Source organism: Annulohypoxylon maeteangense (assembly GCF_022496945.1).
Source record: "Annulohypoxylon maeteangense strain CBS 123835 unplaced genomic scaffold GGS22scaffold_25, whole genome shotgun sequence".
In the NCBI taxonomy this organism is placed as follows: domain Eukaryota; kingdom Fungi; phylum Ascomycota; class Sordariomycetes; order Xylariales; family Hypoxylaceae; genus Annulohypoxylon; species Annulohypoxylon maeteangense.
Window position 1 is genome coordinate 76,611 of NW_025953272.1, and position 21,255 is coordinate 97,865.

A 21,255-nucleotide genomic window follows, 5' to 3' on the forward strand; every position below is an offset into this window, starting at 1 on the left:
AAATAAAAATAAAATAAAAGAATGTATTCTTTAACGAAATTAAATTAAAAACGAATTTTAAATATATTAGGTTTTTAATAATATCATTTGAAATTATATAATTTTTTAAATAAAAAAATACATTAATTAAATTATAAAAAAACTAATTTTAATTATAATTATTATTTAAAGTTATTATTTATACGTATTTATTAAATTAATTTAAAAGTTATAAAATTATAATTAAATACATTTAACGAAGTTATTATATTAATTTTTAAAATTAACTTAAATTATTACGGTTTTTCGAATTTATTATTTAATTTATTATTTTTTATTTACATTTTAATTATTATATTAAATTAAAACGTGGTAATTTTATATTATAAAAATATTATATATAAATAATAAGATTTTTAAATGCGTTTTTATAAACTTTTATAAATAAAACATTATTATAATAAATTATTAATTATTAATAAATAAAGGTATAAAAAATATATAAAAATAATCGTGTAAATATTTAAAGGAAAATATTTAATTTAAAGTAAAAAACCATGTTAAATTTTTACATAAAATTCATTTATAAGTAATTAATTAATATAATAATATAAAGTTTATATTATAAAAAACGAAACATTTTATTACGATTTAATATTTTAAAGTAATTAAATACGTACTTACCGTATTATTTAAATACGTAAATAACTTAAGTAAAAAAATAATTAAAAACGACCGGTGTTATTACGCATTATTAACATTAAAATTATATATTTTACACTTAAAAAAAATTAATATAATATAATAATTATTCATTTCATATATTTATTACATTAATATTAATTAAGTTATTTTAAAATAAATATAAGTAAAAAAAAATGTTTTTTTTATTAAATTTAATTTTTAATAATATTTAATTATTAAATGTTTTATATTTAAAAATTATTATAAAACTCGATTAAAAATTAATTAATTACATGTTATTTTATTTTACGTTATAATTAATATTATTATAAATTATACGATTTTTAAAACCGATTAAGGGATAATTAAATTATTAAAAAGTAATATTAACGATTAAAAAAAATGCGATTAACGTAAATTAAAATTTTAATTATAAATTAAATAATAAAACGTAATAAAAAATGCGGGTTTAAATGAAAAAATATGTAATTATATATATTTATATTTAAAAAGCGTTTATTATAAGTACATTTTAATAATATATAATTACTTATTAATAATAATTTCTTTATAAATAAATATTATAAAAATTCCTTAAATTAAATAAATTATTCCGTATTATATTAATATTTTTTTAATTAACGGAAATTTCTAATCGTGAATATATAAAATATATTTTTAAAATAAAAAATATATATTTTATTAAGTTTATTATTATAATAATATCTTTTAACCACGTAATTATAAGTTAAATATTTTATCTTTTAATTTATTATAATATCGTTTTTTATTTTAAAAATATTATTTTATTACTTTATTTTTTTTATTTTATTTCGATTAATCGAACTTTTTCTTTTAATTATAATTTAATATATTTAAAACGTTAATAATAAATATAAACCATTTTATATTTTATTATAAATATTTATAAAAAACTTCTTTCATTTTAACATTTTTTCTCGAAATTTTATTCTATTATTAATTTTAATTAATTTTAAAACATAATTAAATCACGATAAAATATTAATATTTTAAAAATTTATCGTTTATAATTTTTTTCTTTTTTTTAATAAAAATTTATAAATATTATTTAATAATAATTTAATTATATAAATTTAAAATTTCATTAAATAATAAATATTTAATAATTATATATATATATTAATTTTACTTTTATTACTTTTTTTTTAATTACTATTTAATTTAACTTTTTAAAAAATGTTTTTATTAATATTTAAATTTATAATTAAACTTAATTATAATATATTTTAAGTTAAATTATAATTTTTATTTATTTTGTTTATTAAAACGTAATATTCCTTTCGAAAATACGGGTAAATGTTTATATAATTAATATTAATATATATATATTTTATAACTTTAAAATAATAACATTAAAATTTATCGTCGTTTTATTTTATCGTTTTAAAATATAACATCGTTTATTTTAAACTAAACCTTTTTAATATAATAATATTTATAATATAAAAATTTATTATTTTAATAATATTTTATAAAGTAATTAAATTTATTAATATAATATTTAATATAATAAAATAAAACTTTAATTTTAATAATAATTATTTTAATTATAAAAAATTAAAATTTAAAATATAAACGCATTAATTAAATAATTATTAATTAAGAAAAATTTAATATATTTAATAAGTAATTAACCATTAAAAGCTCGAATGTAATTACGAAATTTTTGCTTATTATATATGTATAAATCGATCGTAATAAAAGTTAAAATATTTAATTATTATACACGTAATACGTTATATAATTAATATACGAAATTTCGTTTTTAAACATTTTTTAAATAATTTATAACTTCATTATTATAAAAAAAGTTTTAAAAATAAAATTATTTATTAAAAATAAATTATTATTACGTATATTAATAATTATATAATAAATAAATAATAATTTAATAATAATTAAATAATAATTTAATAATAATTAAATAATAATTTAATAATAATTAAATAATAATTTTACGATAATTAATTAATGTTTATTTCGTTTTAATTTAACGAAATAATTTAACCGTTTAAATTTATTCGAAGTGTATTATTTACATAAATAATAATATATTTTATTATAAATAAAGTATTAAAAAAATAACTTATAAACTTTTTTTTTTTAATATTACATTTTATTATAAAATAATTTACGTTTATATTATAAAATAAAAACGATTTTTAATATATTCATTTTAACATTTAATATATAAAATTTAAATTAATAAATTAAAACATTAAATGCGATTTTAAACGCGTAAAATTCACATTCGATTTTTAAATAATTTTACGATAAATATTATAAACTTATTATTTAATCGAAGTTTAATTATTATTCGATTAAAGTTTAATTATTATTTAATTAAAATTTAATTATTATTCGATTAAAGTTTAATTATTATTTAATTAATAATTATATTATATTAATTTATTAATAAAACTTATTTTAAACTTAAATATAATTAATTAAAAACCACCGGGTATTAATATTAATATTATTTTTTTAATTTTTATTAATATATATATTAAAATAAAAATCGCGTTTTTTTGCCGGTTTTAAATTACGTTCGATTACGAAAGTTTAAAACTTAAATAATTAAAAAAAAACAATCATTTTTTAAATAACTTTTATAAAAAAAACTAACATAAATATATATATAATTTTTTTAAACTTTCGCGTTTTAATTAAGAAATATTATAATAAAATATAAATATAACTTTTATATTTATTATTATTTATTTATTTTATTATTTATTTAACGTTTAATAATAATTAATTAATATTAAATATATAATCGAAATAAATTTAAGTTTTAATATTATATATAACGTTATATTTAAAAATAAATTTATTATATATATTAATTTATTATATTTATTTTATATATTAATAATAATAAATTTAACGATATTAACGTAATTTTCATATTAAAATTAATACGTATAATTTATATAAATATTTTAATTTTAATATAATTAACATAAAAAACCGATTTACCATTATTAAAAATGTTTACTTCGAAAAAAAAGTTAACGGGTAATTTATAAATAAAATTATTATTTAATTTTTATTTAATTTTTATTTAATCTTTATTTAATTTTTATTTAATCGTTATTTAATCGTTATTTAATCGTTATTTAATCGTTATTTAATTGTTATTTAAACTTTATTAACTTTTTAATTAAATGTTTTTCGTAAATTTATTTTTATAAAAAAATAACGTGATTTTATTTTCCTTTATAAACTCGGGTTAATAATTATATAATTAATAAATATTATATTAATTAATACTTAATAATTATAACCCGTTAAATAATAATATATTTCGATAAATCGTTAATAATTTAAAAGAAATTACGTAAATTAATATTTAAATACGTATAATATTAATTAAATTATTATTAATAATAATTAATAAATAAAATTTAAACTTTATCGTTAAATAAAGTAATATATTTTATTATTTTATATATTATATTATTTTTAATTATATTATATTATAAAAATTAATATATTAATATTAAAAATAATCGTAAAATAATAATTTTAAAAAATAATTTTATTAAACTTAATATATTAAATTTAAATAAAAATAATAATATAAATAAAAAACTTATTTAATTAATTATATTTTTTATTAAATAATTTTTAATTAATTTATCGTTAAGTTAATTTTTTAAAAAATAAATAAATAATTTTAATTTTTTTAATAAATTTTTTTAAAATTTATTCGAAATAATTAAAAATGTTAAAAAATATAATATTTTATTAAAAACTTTATTAAATTTATTTTTTCTTTTATTATTTAACGTAAAAAAAAACCCCGATAATTATAATTATAAAAATAAATAAAACGTTTATAATAATAATTAATATAAAAATAAAATTAATATTATAATATCGCCGGAATTAATAACGATTAACTTTATTATAAAAAAGCACCATTTATTTATTTCGAGTAATAAAAAAAACAAAGCAAAGTTTAAGCTAAATAATAATATTATCCCGTCGGGAAAGTATTAATTAAAATTAAAACGGTAAAAATTATCATAATTCCTTCCTTTCTAAAAGCTTTATATTTAAATTTCCACTATTTTTTAAGTTGAAATAAATTTTTTTTTAATAAAATGAATTAATTCGTTGATTTGATTACGTAAGAAAAACTTAAAATGCGGAAACGTTTTAATGCTTTGGCGGTTTAAGGGATTTGGCCCGCCGTCCCAGTCGACGGCGGCTTGGTTACCAGGACCCTTCCAATTACCCTCCGTACTCGCAAGTGCTTTCTCGCCGTTGGGCTTTTTCTCGACTGCCGCAGCCGGTGCGCCTTTGACAATGTCTTTCACGAATCCGTTTGATACGTTGGAGCCATCTGTCGAGGCAACGGTAGCTGCACCGTCGCATCCTTGCTCCAGCGAGATATCGCCATGCGCACCTCCATCGTTGGACGCCTTGACCTGGAACTCGCCCCACGTAGCTGGCTGCTGGTCTCCGCGCTGAACGCGGCCTTTGAAACCAAGTTCCAGCGCCACATGAACGGTCTGGTTAGGGCCGACATCGACATGCTTTAGCGGGTGGTCGAAGTTAGCACCCGCCTCTCCATTGCCGTTCCAATAGTTGTCGTAAAAAAAGTACGTGTTCTTCCGGGACGATTTGTTAGTTAGCTGAATACCGGGGCCAAGTGCAGAGGCGGAGGCAGAGGCAGAGGCAGAAGCAGTGGCAGAAGTAGCGGCAGCCATCATCTTGATGCCGCTGGCGGGCGCTTCATTATTGGTCACCGAGGCGGCTACCAATGTGGCCTCTTGACCGGTGAACGGCTTGGAAGGATCAGGTGCAGCGTTCCCGTCCTGGAAGATGTTAGTTCTCGAGAGATGGAAATACCATTTCTTCACCATTAAGCTGTATCTTACGCTGTAAATAATAAGAATGTCCTTGCTACCGTTGCCGGCCTTGCTCTGTGCGTTATCCGCGGGATTGCCACCATTCGGTCCCCTTGACTAAATGTTAACAGTAGCTCAGGATTTAGGCAATGCATACTACTACGTAGGTACGATAGGCACCTAGTATGTAAAGGACGGCTCACCAAGCGCCCACACCAATGTACGTTCGACCATTCGCGAAGGTCCTCACGAACTCCTCTAAGGGCCGAAACTCTTTCGGGGCTCCGATACGCTTAACGTTTCCCTTGCCGTCAAGGAACACATGGCCATTAAGCTGGTTCTTCTTATCCTGAGGAAGTTTATGCCAAGCTTGATTACAAGCCTGCATGAAGTTCTCGAGGCCCTTGTATTTTCCAGCAGGGTCGCCGACCTGCTGGCAAGTCATGTTACCGCCAGCACCACAGATGTTGCTAATGTCGATGACATCGTTTCCCATGTAGCCGTGCTTAGTGATCTCGCATTGCTCGCCAATGACGCCCTCATGGACGGCGATTATGGCGCCTGAGGTGCCATCGGCGGCTTGGACACTAGATTGGCCATTGGCATTGATAGTCAGGTCCTTGTTACCATTGTAACCATGGCATTGGAAGGTCTGAGGGTGGTTGGATCTGTTATGAATCTTAAGATAATGCATGTTGGCTCGAATTTCTCGTATGCGTAGGTAGGTAGGTAGGTATACTTGATGTCTCGATGATATGAATGTGTGGTTGCTAAACTAGAAGGAAATTCAGGATATCTTATACTTCGACGGCTACGGACGCTTCTGCATACTAGTCTCTACCTATATCTACCTACGCCTTAAGTAATTCTAGAGGAAAGAATAACACGTGCAATATACAATAGCTACCTACTTCTCTTCAGAAACCACGATTTCAAGTGAAAACTTACTGTATGATGGTATCCGCACGTTGAGCTGAACGAACTTAGCCACCACCAATATTCAGAGAACATCATTATAAAGTCCTATTTTTTAGAATTAAACCATCACGGGAATCTTCGCCATAGTCATGAGATCCAATAATGCGGCAAAAAGATCAGAAATGCAATACTTTGCCGCAAAGGATCATTAGTGAGAACTAGGCTCTGATGTCATAGTAAACTAACAACGCCCTCTGGTAGACAATCCGACGAGGTGACAGGGAGATGGCTTACTACGCACACCTATGTCTCCTTAGAGAATAGTCTGGGGAGAGAGATAAAAAGAAGAAAAAGACCCCCCGAGCTAAATGCCGTTAGGGAATAACCCAGTGTCAGATATTAGATTCGAACTTAGCGATTACATACCTCCTAGGTAGGTAGGTAGGTAGGTAAGAATACCTAGTACCTAGTATTGACCAGCGACTCTGCCTTATATTGTATTGAATTTTCGTTGTTAGTTCATGGACTGGCGATATTTACGAGCTGACCCCAAGGAACTACCTAGTCAACGATAGATAAGCTCCTAAAATAACTAGTTTTATATCTCTTCTAGTCCTCATGATTGGGAATAAGCCACCACTGAGTCCTATCGAGCCCTGTTAAGTCAGCAATTGCCGTATTTCAATGACGACTACCTAGATACCGACGAATAGAGAGCTGAACTAAAGCGAAAGAAAAAGGTCGAGACCATGCATAGCCCGAAATTATTTCATATCATCTGATATACAGAATGCTAGGGAAGCTTGCTTAACATAACCGGTAGAATAATGTAATCATTCACCCAGGTAAAGCCGGTCTATCACTGTTGTCAGCGTGAGCCGTTCCTCCGCCTCACTTCAGCCCGACCTTGGAGCTTCTATCGATGTGTGTTGAGGTTATTTTATCTCCGGTCCAATATGTATATAAGAGTTCCTCCATTCCTTCTATCGGCACTATATCATTCATCAACATTCATAAAGTCAAACCCCATCATTATTGTAACCTCATTGCTTAATAAAAAGTTATATATCAACATTCACAATGGTTATCAAGAAGCGTCAGATTCTTTGGGACTGGACAAACTCGGCTGGCCCAGGAAACCCAGGTGTGCCTGACAAGATAAACCAAGTTCCGTTCGGTAGTAACAGCCCAGTGGCCTCCGTCGTGAACTGGAACGCATGGGTCCCTCCAGAGCTAAAGGACCGGGCTCCATTCAGGCCTATGGTCCGCGTTCTTCAGAGTACATCTGGAAACGATTGGGCTGTGATAGAAAGTTCCAAGTACCCGATCATACTCTTTTTCAACGAGCCTGAGCGTGCTGGTATAACCCCAGAGCAGGCAAAGGATATCTGGTATAAGCAGATGTTGCCCCTGAGAAAGAATAAGGGGAAGAGACTTGGATCCCCAGCGGTTGCTTCTGTAAGTTTAGCTTACTAGCCTATGTTAACAATAATGAAACTGACTACTCTACAGGACGATAATGGTCGTAAGTGGATCGAGAAGTTTATGTCGCTCGTGTCAAATGACCCTCCCGATTTCCTCTGCTTGCACTACTACTCTACCAACGCAAATGATGCCATCAAGTATATCCAAGACATGCATAACAAGTGGCCCAAACATAAAGTTGTGAGTAGACGTGATTAGATAATGCGGGCATTCGTTTGCAACTGACACATTCGAAGATGGTAACCGAAATTGCATCTATCGACCGTAACTACCAGGCCGTCCTAGCCTTCACTGTCAAGGTCTGCAATTGGATGGACAGTCAGGAATGGATCTTCGAATATGGTCTGTTCGACTTCCAGCGCAAGGTAGCCGATAATTTCGTCAGCCCGGCCGCGCAGCTCATGGACGGAAACGGCAATTTCACGGAACTGGGCAAAATATATGTCAACCAGCAGCCTATGAAGGTACCTGGAAAAGCTGATGTCTCCGAAAAAGAATTTTCCGCGGCATCTATTGCGGAAGAGGATGGGAGAACTGGAGAACCCGCGTCCCACGAGGCCAGTGATGCAGTGTTCCAAGCCGCCGAGGCCGCTGTGGAAGATAATAATGAGTTCAGCGCGTCTGCAGCTTTAGGCGGCGACCAGCAAAAAGCCCTAGACCTTCACAACAATAAAAGAAAGTCTAAGGGGCTTCATCCCCTCTCGTGGGATAACCAGCTGGCCAAGAACGCTGAGGACTACGCGAAGCATCTCGCCAAGATCGGTAAATTGGAACACTCCTCGGGTGACCAGCGCCCCAACCAGGGCGAAAATCTTGCATGGTAAGACTACAGTCCATTGATCAACACGCGTAGTAAAGATGCGAGAGTGTTTCTAACATTACTTACACATACCTAGGGCTTCTAGTTCGAACACACCCCTGGCTATGGCCGCAAAGATGTGGCTAGACGAAGAGAAGAACTACCACGGTGAGCCGATTGGGCAGGGTAACTTCGGATCTTATGGCCATTACAGTATGTCGTCTTTCAGCTATGTTTCTCCAAGGTCATACATACCTAGTGTCTACCTACCCATCTAACATATTTGTCCTCTTTAGCGCAATGCATGTGGAAGTCGACTACCAAGTTGGGCATGGGCTCGGCCAAGGATGCAAAGGGTGGTGTTTACACCGTTGGGAGATATTCCCCACCCGGAAACATCGTCGGTCAGAAGCCATACTGATCTGATATAGAGAGACTTATGGTATGAATAGGTACTTTTAGAAGAATATTGCCTACCTTGGATGGTCTATTCAGTTTCGAAATGTCTTGTATCGCCTCAGTCTGTATTTAGGTAACCGTAGTACGATCGGCTTGGCAATGGCAAGCACACGCTCTTTTAGCAAGTTATGGATGTTTAATGAAGTGCCTAGTAGTCTTGGTACAATATTTGGTTCTTATAAGTTGAAAGAATGTGGAATAGGATGATGTTGATACGTAGATACCTACATACCTAGTAGTACCTAGTCTGACTCGTAGGAACGTACAATACATGTACCGAGGATCTATGATGCATTACCCCTTTTCGTATCCACCTCGAGGTACTAGGTACATACATGTAGATACCTACTGACATTGATTGAATTACACCCAATCTCGAATACCCTCAATTATTAACACTCGCAACTTCCAGTGCGGCTAATTCCTTCTTCCCCCGTGTCTTGCTCGTTACGTCAGATGTACGCTGTTAGGTTCAAGGTTTGGTGCAAGGTTTCACAGTACCTTACCCCTATCAATACAAATACATACATACCTAAACTACCTGGGTAGTTCCAAGTTTAGTATTCTATTTTGTTTATTTCATCTTCAGGAACTCATCTATACCTACCTCCTAGGCAGAGACCATTCCAAGACCATTCAACTTATCCAACAAAGTCTACTAGGTATCTAGGTTCACCACACTCAACAATATTATCGACCATTGCAACCCAATCGGTCAATTAAAATGTGGCCGGTATCTATTGCCAGCGTAGCCGCTACGCTGTTCATCACCGGTAGGTAAACTTCTGGAAACAAAACGGGCTGTTAGCCATTATATCCGCCCCTGACGCACTAGGCATCACAGTAGGCGGATTTACTATTCCGTCATCGTGCCCAGATATCCCATCCTCCCGGTACCCCTTTGAACTTGCCAAGGGTTGGGCCGGAGTCAAAGTGGCAGATGGGTTGCATTCTCCTCGCGGATTGGTCATAGATGGGGAGGGTCGCCTCCTAGTAGTCGAGGAAGGCTTGGGAATCAGCCAGCATACAGTCGACACCAATGGCTGTATCAAGTCATCGCGAGTTCTTATATCTATGTCCGCCTTAAACCATGGCATCTATCTTGGAAAGGATGATGACACGTTATATGCAAGTTCAGCGTCTGCCGTGTTCAAATGGGCCTATGATCCAAAGAGTGGTAATACGACCGGATCACCTGTTACCATAATCTCTGGAATGTCCAGCGAGGACCACGTCTCGAGAACGTTGATCATCTCACCTAATCACCCAAACTTGCTTGTTGTCTCTCGTGGATCAAATAGCAACTTAGACTATGCAACGGTTGATCCGTCGACGGCCCGGTCTATTGTCAAGGTATTTGACATCATGAAAGTACCTAATGGAGGATATGACTACGTTAAAGACGGCTGGAACGCGGGATATGGCCTCCGAAACGAGGTTGGTCTAGTTTTCGATGGCAATAACATGTATGTCGAATCCTTCCTTGCCATTTCTCCTTTAACATATCTGTTTCCATACCTACTACACGAAATCATGGGCCCGGCTGATCCCACGTGTACCTAGGCTCTGGGGTGTAGAAAACAGCGCCGACCAACTCACGCGTGAAGAAAATGGCACATCTACGGACATCCATACGGACAACCCTGCCGAAAAACTCAACTTTCTTGGAGATATCGCAACGCCTAACAATGCCTGGTACGGTTATCCCACATGTTTCGCAATTTGGCGCCCCGATCCGGCTATCGTCGACAGCACTACCATGCAGGAGGTTGGCGTGGGTCAGCAGTTCGTCTTAGCGCCGAATAAGACATTTAATGATACAACCTGCGCCAAAGTGGCAAGGCCGCCGCGTCTCGTATTTGAGGCGCATACAGCACCGCTCGATGCCAAGTTCGATATGCCCAAGTATGAGAACATGTTTGTAACGATGCACGGTAGCTGGGATCGCAACCCGCCTGTAGGGTACAAGCTTGTCGCGGTACCATTTACGCATGCCTCTCAAGGTGGCTATGATCCCGTCGCGCCGGCTAACAGCAATACCGGATATGTTGACATCTTCTATCCACCCAACGAAGGGAATTGTTCGTCATCCACCTGTATACGACCGGTCGGTTTGGTTTTTGATGCGGCTGGACGGTTGTACATGACGAGTGATACATCCGGTGAGGTGTTCATGCTTGGTCGCAGCAATTAACGAGCTCCTAAAGGACATGGGTGAGGGCAAAAGTTGCTCATCGATAATTTATACCTTATCGTGAATCTGAAGTCGAAGCGAAATGCTTAGTTACGATTCATGTATTTGCCGGAATATGTAATATGATAGAATGGGCTCTGTTGGGATTCAATTCTAATCTCTTGGCATTATTCCAGAGCAATTATCACGTTACCGGATTTTGATGGGATTAAAATATGCTGTCGACTTCATTAACTACTACCTGTTAAGAGTCAAGTTTCATCATACAGGCGACCTAATCCCCAAGCTACCTACGTCTCTGAGCAGGTCAAGGTAAGAGGTATCCAGGAAGTCTCAAACACGAGTGTCCCCCTTTGATCTTTGCTCGTCAACTACATCGACGTGATCTACGTCAATCGCTGCCTCTTCTTTCTCATTGTAAACTACGTCCTTGAGATCGGCATCTTCGTTCCCGCGTCTCCCAATAGCATACCACGGTAATTCGAACAGGCGGTCCATGGATTCCAGGGATCGGCCGGCGGTCTCGGGCACGAAAAACCAGACCCAGAGACCGCCTAGCACGGTGACGGCCCCAAAGCACCAGAATGTTCCCATTGGAGAGATACCGCCCTGGCTTGTGGGAAGTAACATATTAGGAACGGCGCGCGAATTGCCATACTGATTCGCAAAGTGAAGCGTCATTACGATCGAGGTGGAAAGAGCGCGGATCCGCAAGGGGAAGAGCTCGGCCGTGAGTAGGTATTGCATTGAATTCCAACCCAGAGCCCAACCGAAACCGGAGACTGATTTGATTAGTCGAATGAATTGACACGAAAGTAATAGTAGTTGCTGATTATGTAGTCAGAGATAATTAAAAACTTACTATAGATCATGGCGATGGCGCCGCGGCTGGCGCTTTTCTCAGCCTCCGGAAGCACGTAGCGATCGTCAACCCCCAGCTCTGGCACGGCAGTCAGGAAGCCCGCCACATAGACCATGGAGACGGCCTGTAGCGTGATGCCGAGAAGTAAGGCACGCTTGCGGCCGATGACGTCGACGAGGAAGAGGGCACAGATAAGGGCGGCAACGAACTTCACGATGCCGAATATACCGGTGACGAGCAGGGACTCGTTCTGGCCTGTTATGCCAAGAATCTCGAAGAAGTCGACTGCGTACAATGTAATCGAACCTGCCCCCGACCATTGAGACATGAACTGCACCGTAGCACTAAGGTAGAGCCGGTAAAGGTTGCTAGGAATCAGAAACATTTCCTTTAGGATGCCGTACCAACTCGTGCCCATGGTAGCTTCTAGTTCTTCCTCGTGCGCGTGTCGAATAGCGCTAATCTCCGCAACAACGTACGAGTCGTCAATCGACAAGTGACGGATGCGAGCCATGTTCTCGGCCGCTTCCTGGTACTTGCCTTGCTTGACGAGGAAGCGCGGCGACTCATACTGGAAGAAGGTCAAGATGAAGATCAGACCGGCAAAGATGATATGCAGACTCGTCGGCGCAAGCTAGGACCCGATCGTTGTTAGTTGCCCAGGCTTCACGATATAAATTTAGTCAAGATATACTTACCCATCGGATGTGGGTGGTATCACCGAGGTTCACCTGAGCACCATAGTTGGTAAAGTACGCGAGGACAATGCCGACGTAGACAAAACCGGTGAAAATACAGGTACAGAGACCTCGGATAGAGGCTGGAGCAATCTCGGCGATCTATTCTATGTCAGCAGCCCGCACGAAATCCGAGATATTGGTACAATATCCGTTTATTGACATACTACAGATGTGTTAGCTCGTAATCATATTCGTACTCATATTCGTACTCATACTCGTACTTCTACTTTCGGCATAATGTAATGAATAAGACAACATACCATAGACAGGGCCGACGACAGGGGTTTGGCCTACACCGAGGCCGGCGATAAAACGGCCGGCGTATACAGCTCCGAGGTTACCACCGTTTCCCATGAAGATGGCAATTCCTAAGATCCAAAGGACACATAATTGTCGAGTAGCCCAGATTCTGCCGATGCGATCGCAAATGACGAAGGCGAACAGAGCGCCGGCAACGGAACCTATCTGGACCATGGCTGACACGTTCGCCTTGATGTTCGTCTGCTCGACCTTGGTATAGGAAGAATAGTTGATGTAATTTTGGAAGTCTTTAGAATTGAAAGACCCCGAGATGAGACCTTCATCTACACCACGAGCAGCGCCTAGGAGGCCGAAGGAGATGACAGCGAACCATAATCGCCAATTGAAGATGTTCTTAGACTCTCCTAGTTTTTTCAACATAAAAATGTTGACCGGTTTCTTGACGCCGCCAGCCATTGTCGGATCTCCTGAGATAGCTTGAGCCTCGAGTCTTGAAATGAGAATATACGACAGAAGCCGAAAGAGACCGATAGTGGGAAGCCGTCGTGCTATATATATATATACTACCTACATAGTACATACCTAGTAGGCAGATGAAGGCATGATACTAGGTAGGTATGGGATAGAGCCGTATAATTTAATAGATTTACACACTGTTACGACTTTCTCTGGCGGGAAAGGGGCGGCGGGGAGGGGCGGAGTGAAGGGGGGGTTGATAGCAGGTAAGCGCCTTGAAATACGGCGGATATCTACTAAAAACTAGCGGATAGGTCACTGCTAAATACAGTACTAAGTACCTAGGTATGTATCTAGTAGACTAGTAGGTAGGTAGGTAATTACCTACCTATCCATTTGGTTTCGTCGCTAAGCTCTGGAGATAATTACCTAGGTACTAATAGGCACTGGGTAAGCGCACCGAAGGATGTGCGAGATGATTGGCTGATACCGAGGCGTATGCTAATGTCTGCTCATGTCATTGTTTACTGATCTACTGATCCTAGCAGATAGCTACGCTGACCTGATCGATTCTGCGTGAAGCAGCCAACCAGAGAAGGATTTCTTTAGCCTGACTAACAAAGAAAGCGACCTATCTATAGGATGCGTAGCCAATGGGTCCGGAATCCTTGTCGGGTACACGCGGGGACCCCGCGTCATCTCCTCATTCCCGGTGCGAAGGATCATGGGAAGTCATGGGAGGTCTTGGAAGTCTTGGAAGTCTTGGTAGTCTTGGGAGGTAAGGGGGCTAGCTGGCGAGGGTCGTGATATTTTGTCTTGGCTCTCCAAACAACTGGTGCCGGACTAACTATAATAGTAAGGAGGTAAAAGAAATGGGTGGACAGTGACCAGGTAGGTGTTTTCTACATTCGTCATCTTGAGCTTACTTACATAATATAGCCTGCGTAGAGGCTCTTGGCATATAAAGGTGATCAACTCATTTCCTAGCGGTGAATATTCCGAATCTTACATGCCACCCAGGTAGGTATTACATCCGGGCTTGAGACGATGGGTACCCACCTATCGTCAGAATCGCCGAAGAGGCTGAGGTCTTGTTGTTGAACTTCGGCATCGATTCTCGGGTATGGTAAATCAAGAAAAAATAAATACCTACCTAGTAGGTAGGTAGGTAGGTAGGTAGGTAAGTGAGTAAAGATAGGTAATAGGGGGATTAATTAGAGTGAAACCCGAATCAAAGTACTGACATATAGGTATACCTAACATTTTTAGGTGGCGTGTTCGATGTGCACTCCCGGGATGGACCGACACAAATGCGACGATATCCCGATACGCAGAGACGAGAATCTTCCTGTAGGTTGGAGACTTCTTGGATTTATCCTCATTCTCGTTCTCATTCTCATCCACAACCACATCCACAATCATCTAGACCTCTTCTTTATGGATATCTACTAGATTAAGGAAGCGCTTCCGAATGGATCCAGATTCTGCATGTGCTGAGATAAGTGACGCGTAAAGGTCGTATTTCGCCGCATGCGATGTTGGCGAACTCATCAACCAACTGAGACCTGCTTCTGATGTGACTTTTGATGCGATTATTTGATATCCATAATCTCGAGGAATGTAGAAGAAGTTATGGATGTGAAATCACTCATTGTCTTAGGTTTGCGGTCCAGACCATAATTCTCAGGACTTTAAGACTAAAAAATTCAGCTAATCTTTTTCTATTTTTTTTTTTCGTATACAGTTACATCCGACTTACATACCTATTAATATATGCTTAATGCACCTGTCAATCCGAGCACCTCGCATAGTTGTACAGCGCGATGTTGTATTGCTGTTTCGTGACAGGGGCGGATGTTGAATTCCACGATAGCTTCGAATATTGTCGACCAACGAGTCTTAGACCCGATGAACAGAATCAATGCTAATTGAGGTAGTTACCTAAATGTTTCTCCAAACCAAATATTTTCACACTAATCAAGACATTTAGATTGCTCAATGTTAGGTAGGTACCTACCTATGGTTATGACTCTACCCGATTTGTACCGAGCCGTCTAGGGGTACCTAAGTTAGTCAAACCCGCCGGTATATCCCTTATTTTCGGAATAGCTACTTCCTGATCCTTCGGCTTAAGAAACCAAAGCTTATATCAAAGTGCCGAGTTATTTGCGACTTTAGTGCACATAATAGAATACCAAGCAACGGGACGTCGGCTGCTAGTAATGAGGTAAAGCTTGCTCGTGATAAGGCTTCTTGGCAGGTTTAAATTATTTAGGTTTATCTAGGTAGTTTTATCTTGTTTTATCTTAGCACACTAAGCATATTAGTATATAATCTTTTTCTTCCTCTCAGGTGATGTTGAAAGTTTCGTGAGATTAGGTACCTAAGTAGGTAGGGAATTGGATTAGTCTGACGGGGTTCTTTAAGGGTGCTTTATTTTTATTATGTTCAACTCGGGTATAGGACTTATTAATACCTCTAGACCAATCCCACCCCATTCTTGCTATCACAACCCGGATATTTCCTATGATGGAAGATACCAACAGTCAAGTCTTAGCATCTTACCTAACAACCTAGCAGCCTACTAGGTAGCTGTTCACTTTCCAGCGTGGGGAAATGAGGGGAGAGGGGGAGAGGATTCGGAGGGGAGAGAGGGGCGAGGGACGAGGGGAGATGGGGGAGATGGCGCCAGTTTCCAGTGTTTTCCAAGCGTTCCAAGCGTTCTAGATGACGCTGTCTCTACGCTGTATTCTAGACTTTGATAATTAACCCGACAACCTAGTCCGTTTTCTATATGTTCCTTAAAAGCGCCCCAGGGTTTCCTTGCCCCGCTAAGCCGCTAAAAATTCATGGTGCGGCTGACCTTCGGCTTTGGCTTATTTCGGTATGGTTCTAAATGATGTAACTGCATGATAACGCGCAGCCCTAGGCGATTAAAAGCACGAGGTAGAGGTGTCAATAGGTACTGATACTGGTTGCATAGACATTCACCCGTATCCCCGAAGGGGATACTGCGCTTTAACTAGCAAAATGGGCAAGAATTGCAATTTAGCCCGAGGTACTTCCGATATAGTAAGGTTTACATATATATTTTATGTACTCTCTCTTAAATACGTATCCTTTGTAATTACATTTATTACTAGTCTTATTTTAATAAGCGTAAAGATGTAACTAAAGCTTAAGGCTTTATGCAAATATAACCTATCGGGTAATATTCGGATCGTCTTGCAATTCTTGCCCATTTTGCTAGTCAAAGCGCAGTATCCCCTTCGGGGATACGGGTGAATGTCTATGCAACCAGTATCAGTACCGAGGAGAAAGGTAACATTGCTAAGTAATAAACTATAGTACATATGCGGTACTTCGCAAGGACATGTAAGCCATCTAAGTTCAAACCCTTACACAACATATTGTCTGTAGATCCGCTTAAGAATTGGAGAAATTGAGTTGACAATTAATTATATGTAGTTAGTGTATGTATGTAACAGAAACATAGAAACACAGAAACATAACCCCAGATTTGTGGATGGGGCAACTGGGGCAACTGCTGGGGCTGCTGGGATTATAATGATGTTGGCGGTTCGTGGGGAATCCGACTTTATTTAATATTTGATAGGTTCACCGATACCCCTTGCTTCCTCCTCTTTGAACGTAACGTTTATATCATAGCTTCATGGGTTGTTCTTGGAAGTCGAGTTTTTACTACCTACCTAACAACCTACAGTATTGTGCAGTAGGTAGTAAGTAGGTATGTTCTCGGAAGGGAGCCGATATTCGGTTCGCTTGGTGAGAGTTAACCGAAGTTATACGATACATTATAGTAATAGTCTTTGTTCTCTTTGCTGACTACTAGGTACATCCCTAGGTAGGTACTAGGTAAGAAAGAACCTTGAATTCATGGCCAGAGAAAATAGAGTGGCGGCCGCAATCACCGAGCTAAGCCAGCTAAGCTCGTATGGCATCCGTGCCCGATGGTCCCTTCCATTCTCACGACACCATAACGTTAAACATCAAGGTATCTTGGGTATCCAATCATCATCCTCAGAACTTACATACATAATCCCGGCTACTCCCAGGGATACAATTCCTTTCCCCCGCACCCGCATATTCGAGAGATAGTTACATACATGTATCCTGTCTCTTGAAGTTTTTTGGGGGGTTAAGGCCAAAGTATCGTTCTTGTACTGTTATCGTCATTAGCTCGGTCACCACATTATAATAAAATAACCTTGGAACCTGTTGGCCGCTTTCCCGTCCTTCCAGTTATTATCGTTGTTGTGTTTTATTCTACCGTATTCCTTTCACCCATCCTCATTCATCTCTATCCGTCCCCTCCTCTCCCCTGGACTCGTTTAAATACGACCAGGTCCCTCGCGGCTCTGTTCTTTGTGCGTTTCCTTCGGTTATCTTGGATAAACGAAAACATCAATAGCAGACAGAAGTCTGACATAGCCAACCAGTACCTAGCTAAAGCAGCAGCAGCAGCAGCAGCAGCAGCTACGCAGTAGCAATAGCAGTAGCAATGGCAATGACAGCATTCGAAGATGACTCCAATTTCTATCCTCCGCATCATGGCATGTCGGTCAGAGAGTATCTCGCTACGCGAATCTCTACGCTGAAGCCTCCGATGACGAAAGCACCCAACCCCATTCGCCTGGTTAGGATGTTGACTCGTCGTCAATGGGCTTTCTTTTTTGTCGCATTCTGGGCTTGGGTATGTTTTCTTCATAATGATAATGATAATTCTATACCTATTGTAGGTATTTGTTGCTGACAATATATCCGACATAGACTTGGGACGCTTTCGATTTCTTCACCGTCTCTCTGACAGTGGACGAATTAGGCAAGACCTTCAACAAGTCCAACACGGACATTACCTGGGGAATCACGCTCGTTCTAATGTTCCGGTCCCTGGGTTCCATTCTTTTCGGTGTCGCGGCAGATCGGTATGGTCGAAAATGGCCATTCATCGTTAACAATATTCTCTTCATTGCGCTTGAATTGGTAAGTCATACAAAATACGTCGGGTCACACATCAAGTCATACATCACCTGCATTGATCGGAGATCCAATCCAAGACCAATGAAGCCTATGAAGCCAATGAAGCAACCTCGTCGCGTGGTGTTTCTCCCTCCCACATCTTGGCAGAACTTGGCGCAGTGTTAGCAAAAAGCTTCGCGAATCCCCATCTTCTGTTACCCGTCCCATTCTTTTTGCTCGCTTAACGTCCGGACGTGGACCGTTTAGGTATCGATCGCTGACCTGTTACATTTTTCAGGGAACCGGATTCTGTCAAACGTACGGCGAATTTCTCGCCTGTCGCGCCCTCTTCGGAATCGCCATGGGCGGTCTTTACGGAAACGCCGCCGCAACGGCTCTCGAAGATCTGCCCGACGAAGCGAGAGGTTTGATGAGTGGTATTCTTCAGCAGGGCTATGCATTTGGTTACCTACTCGCTACCGCCTTCGCGCGTGGTTTAGTCGATACCACATCTCATGGCTGGCGTCCGCTGTTCTGGTTCGGCGCCTGTCCTCCTGTCCTCTTCATTCTCTGGCGTCTCATTCTGCCTGAGACCGACACGTACGAGCAACACCAGGAAATGCGGCGCGCCAACGGAAGCGTCGGGAAGACGTTCATACAGGAAGGAAAGGTCGCTCTCAAACATCATTGGATGCTTTTGACGTACCTGGTCCTCCTCATGGCTGGCTTCAATTTCATGTCGCATGGCTCCCAAGATCTATACCCGACTATGCTGAAGAACCAGTTCAACTTCAACTCCAACCAAGTCACCGTCACCCAAGTAGTCGCAAATCTTGGCGCCATGTCCGGAGGTGCTGTCGTCGGTTTCTGTTCGCAGATTTTCGGTCGACGTCTTAGCATTTTGGTCATGTGCGTTATCGGCGGCGCCTTGCTCTACCCGTACGGCTTCGTGTCTAACGAGAGAATTATCGCCGCCGCCTTTTTCGAGCAGTTCTGTGTTCAGGGAGCCTGGGGTGTTATCCCCGTGCATCTGATGGAACTGTCGCCTGGCGCGTTCCGAACCTTCGTCGTCGGTACTAGTTACCAACTCGGAAATCTCGTGTCGTCTGCTAGCTCAACCATCGAAGCCACTATCGGAGAGCGTTTCCCCCTCCCACCCAAGGGCACCACGAAGCGATACAACTACGGCATCGTAATCTCTATCTTTATGGGCTGCGTGTACGTCTACGTGATCGTCCTGACTATCCTAGGCCCCGAGCATCTGAATAGGAAGATGGACGTCGGCCACGACGCTGACGCAGTCGAGGCAGCAGGACAGGAGAACGTCAGCAAGGCTCTAGCGCATGGGCGCGACGCCTCTGCCAGCGAGGACGGTGACCCGGAGAAAGGGACAGCTAGCCACCACTCTCCTTAGAATTTGATCAGCATTAGCTAAATCGTATCCAACAAGGCGCAAGCTGACGCCGAGCAAGCCGCTAAGACCATTATGCCTGGTCCAAGATAGGGATAGCCCCTCCTGGCGGCGACCCACGGATGATGAAAGATAACGACTCCTTTCTGTGCTCCCTTTAAAAGTTCTTTTTTGAAATAAGTTTTTTGATTACCCGGTATCATACATTGGCATAAATATTGTATCGGCGGTGGATTTTAGGATGGGGACTCGTTTGATACCACAGGCAACCGGATGATATGGGATAGCGATAGCGATAGCAGAGGAGTCTTTTTTTATTTTTATTTTATTTTAGAGGCTATGGCTTGGCACGATGATGATTATCGATCTAAATGATTTGAATAGAGAAATATTGGTCAAGCTATAGATATGAGAGTCACTTGCCTTTGACTGCTTCTTTCTATGCTTTCTTCCAATGTCACAGAATGAACACCAGAATCGTCCGATGACTTACACGACGCAAGACTAAAGATAGGGTTGCATACAGGTACAGTAGGTATGTGATATGTGACCGATCCTTTTTCGTCATCGGTACGACGGCTTGGACTTCGGCGAGTGGCATCCGAGTGTGATCGTATAACTGACGATCTCTCGGCCTCGAGTGCCGGGACGTTCTATCATCATATGGCGGGCTTGGCTTTTCGGCCGAATAAGGCTCGAACATGGCGTGACTGGTCCGGTTGGGCAAGGCGCCGAGCAAACGGAATTGTGCTTAGTTCGTCTTGGCTGTCTTGGGTTGGAATATGATGCCCAGAAGGTGGTCCGTCTCCGTGGTCTGGGTCCCACTCGCAAGCCGACGTGTTACGTGATGTATTCAAAGGGATGGGGATGTAGACGTCACATGAGATGTGTTGTTCAATTACGAATTCTGGTTATACAATTGCCGGCACTTTGCTAGTATGTACCTAGTTAGATCCAAACCAACTTTGGGACTCGTATAGTTAGGTATTTAGTAGGTATTACGTTCATGTGGTAACGTTTTCACCGAAGTCCATATAAGGCAGTCTCAACAGTAGAAGCTCGCCAAGTAGCATCCCTTGCATTGGATACCATATAATATCAATTACTACTAGATATATGAGATGGA

The 21,255-nt window shown here is 38.7% G+C and overlaps 4 protein-coding genes across 4 annotated transcripts; 3 read left to right on the plus strand and 1 right to left on the minus strand.

The window, feature by feature from the left end:
• Positions 1–7,562: 7,562 nt before the first annotated feature.
• On the plus strand, positions 7,563–9,187 carry GGS22DRAFT_182230 (glycoside hydrolase family 128 protein; the record flags this gene model as incomplete). The annotated part of the gene is made up of 5 exons (XM_047963942.1): positions 7,563–7,940; positions 7,995–8,147; positions 8,204–8,787; positions 8,864–8,979; positions 9,063–9,187. 5 exons carry the CDS (start codon positions 7,563–7,565, stop codon positions 9,185–9,187), a joined length of 1,356 nt encoding a protein of 451 aa, XP_047814371.1.
• A 762-nt stretch (positions 9,188–9,949) lies between these two features.
• On the plus strand, positions 9,950–11,419 carry GGS22DRAFT_193116 (uncharacterized protein; the record flags this gene model as incomplete). The annotated part of the gene is made up of 3 exons (XM_047965346.1): positions 9,950–9,998; positions 10,061–10,691; positions 10,789–11,419. The coding sequence occupies 3 exons, from the start codon at positions 9,950–9,952 to the stop codon at positions 11,417–11,419; spliced, it is 1,311 nt and encodes a 436-aa protein (XP_047814372.1).
• Positions 11,420–11,752: 333 nt separating this feature from the next.
• GGS22DRAFT_197468 (putative MFS quinate transporter) lies at positions 11,753–14,122 on the minus strand (the record flags this gene model as incomplete). Its single annotated transcript, XM_047965980.1, has 4 exons — positions 13,289–14,122; positions 12,980–13,120; positions 12,282–12,915; positions 11,753–12,201 (listed from the first exon to the last, which is right to left on the minus strand). The coding sequence occupies exons 1-4, from the start codon at positions 13,736–13,738 to the stop codon at positions 11,753–11,755; spliced, it is 1,674 nt and encodes a 557-aa protein (XP_047814373.1). The 5' UTR covers positions 13,739–14,122.
• Positions 14,123–18,072: 3,950 nt separating this feature from the next.
• On the plus strand, positions 18,073–20,141 carry GGS22DRAFT_82652 (MFS general substrate transporter). Its single transcript, XM_047968206.1, has 3 exons — positions 18,073–18,452; positions 18,530–18,742; positions 19,017–20,141. The coding sequence occupies exons 1-3, from the start codon at positions 18,261–18,263 to the stop codon at positions 20,130–20,132; spliced, it is 1,521 nt and encodes a 506-aa protein (XP_047814374.1). The 5' UTR covers positions 18,073–18,260; the 3' UTR covers positions 20,133–20,141.
• The last annotated feature ends 1,114 nt before the right edge of the window (positions 20,142–21,255 follow it).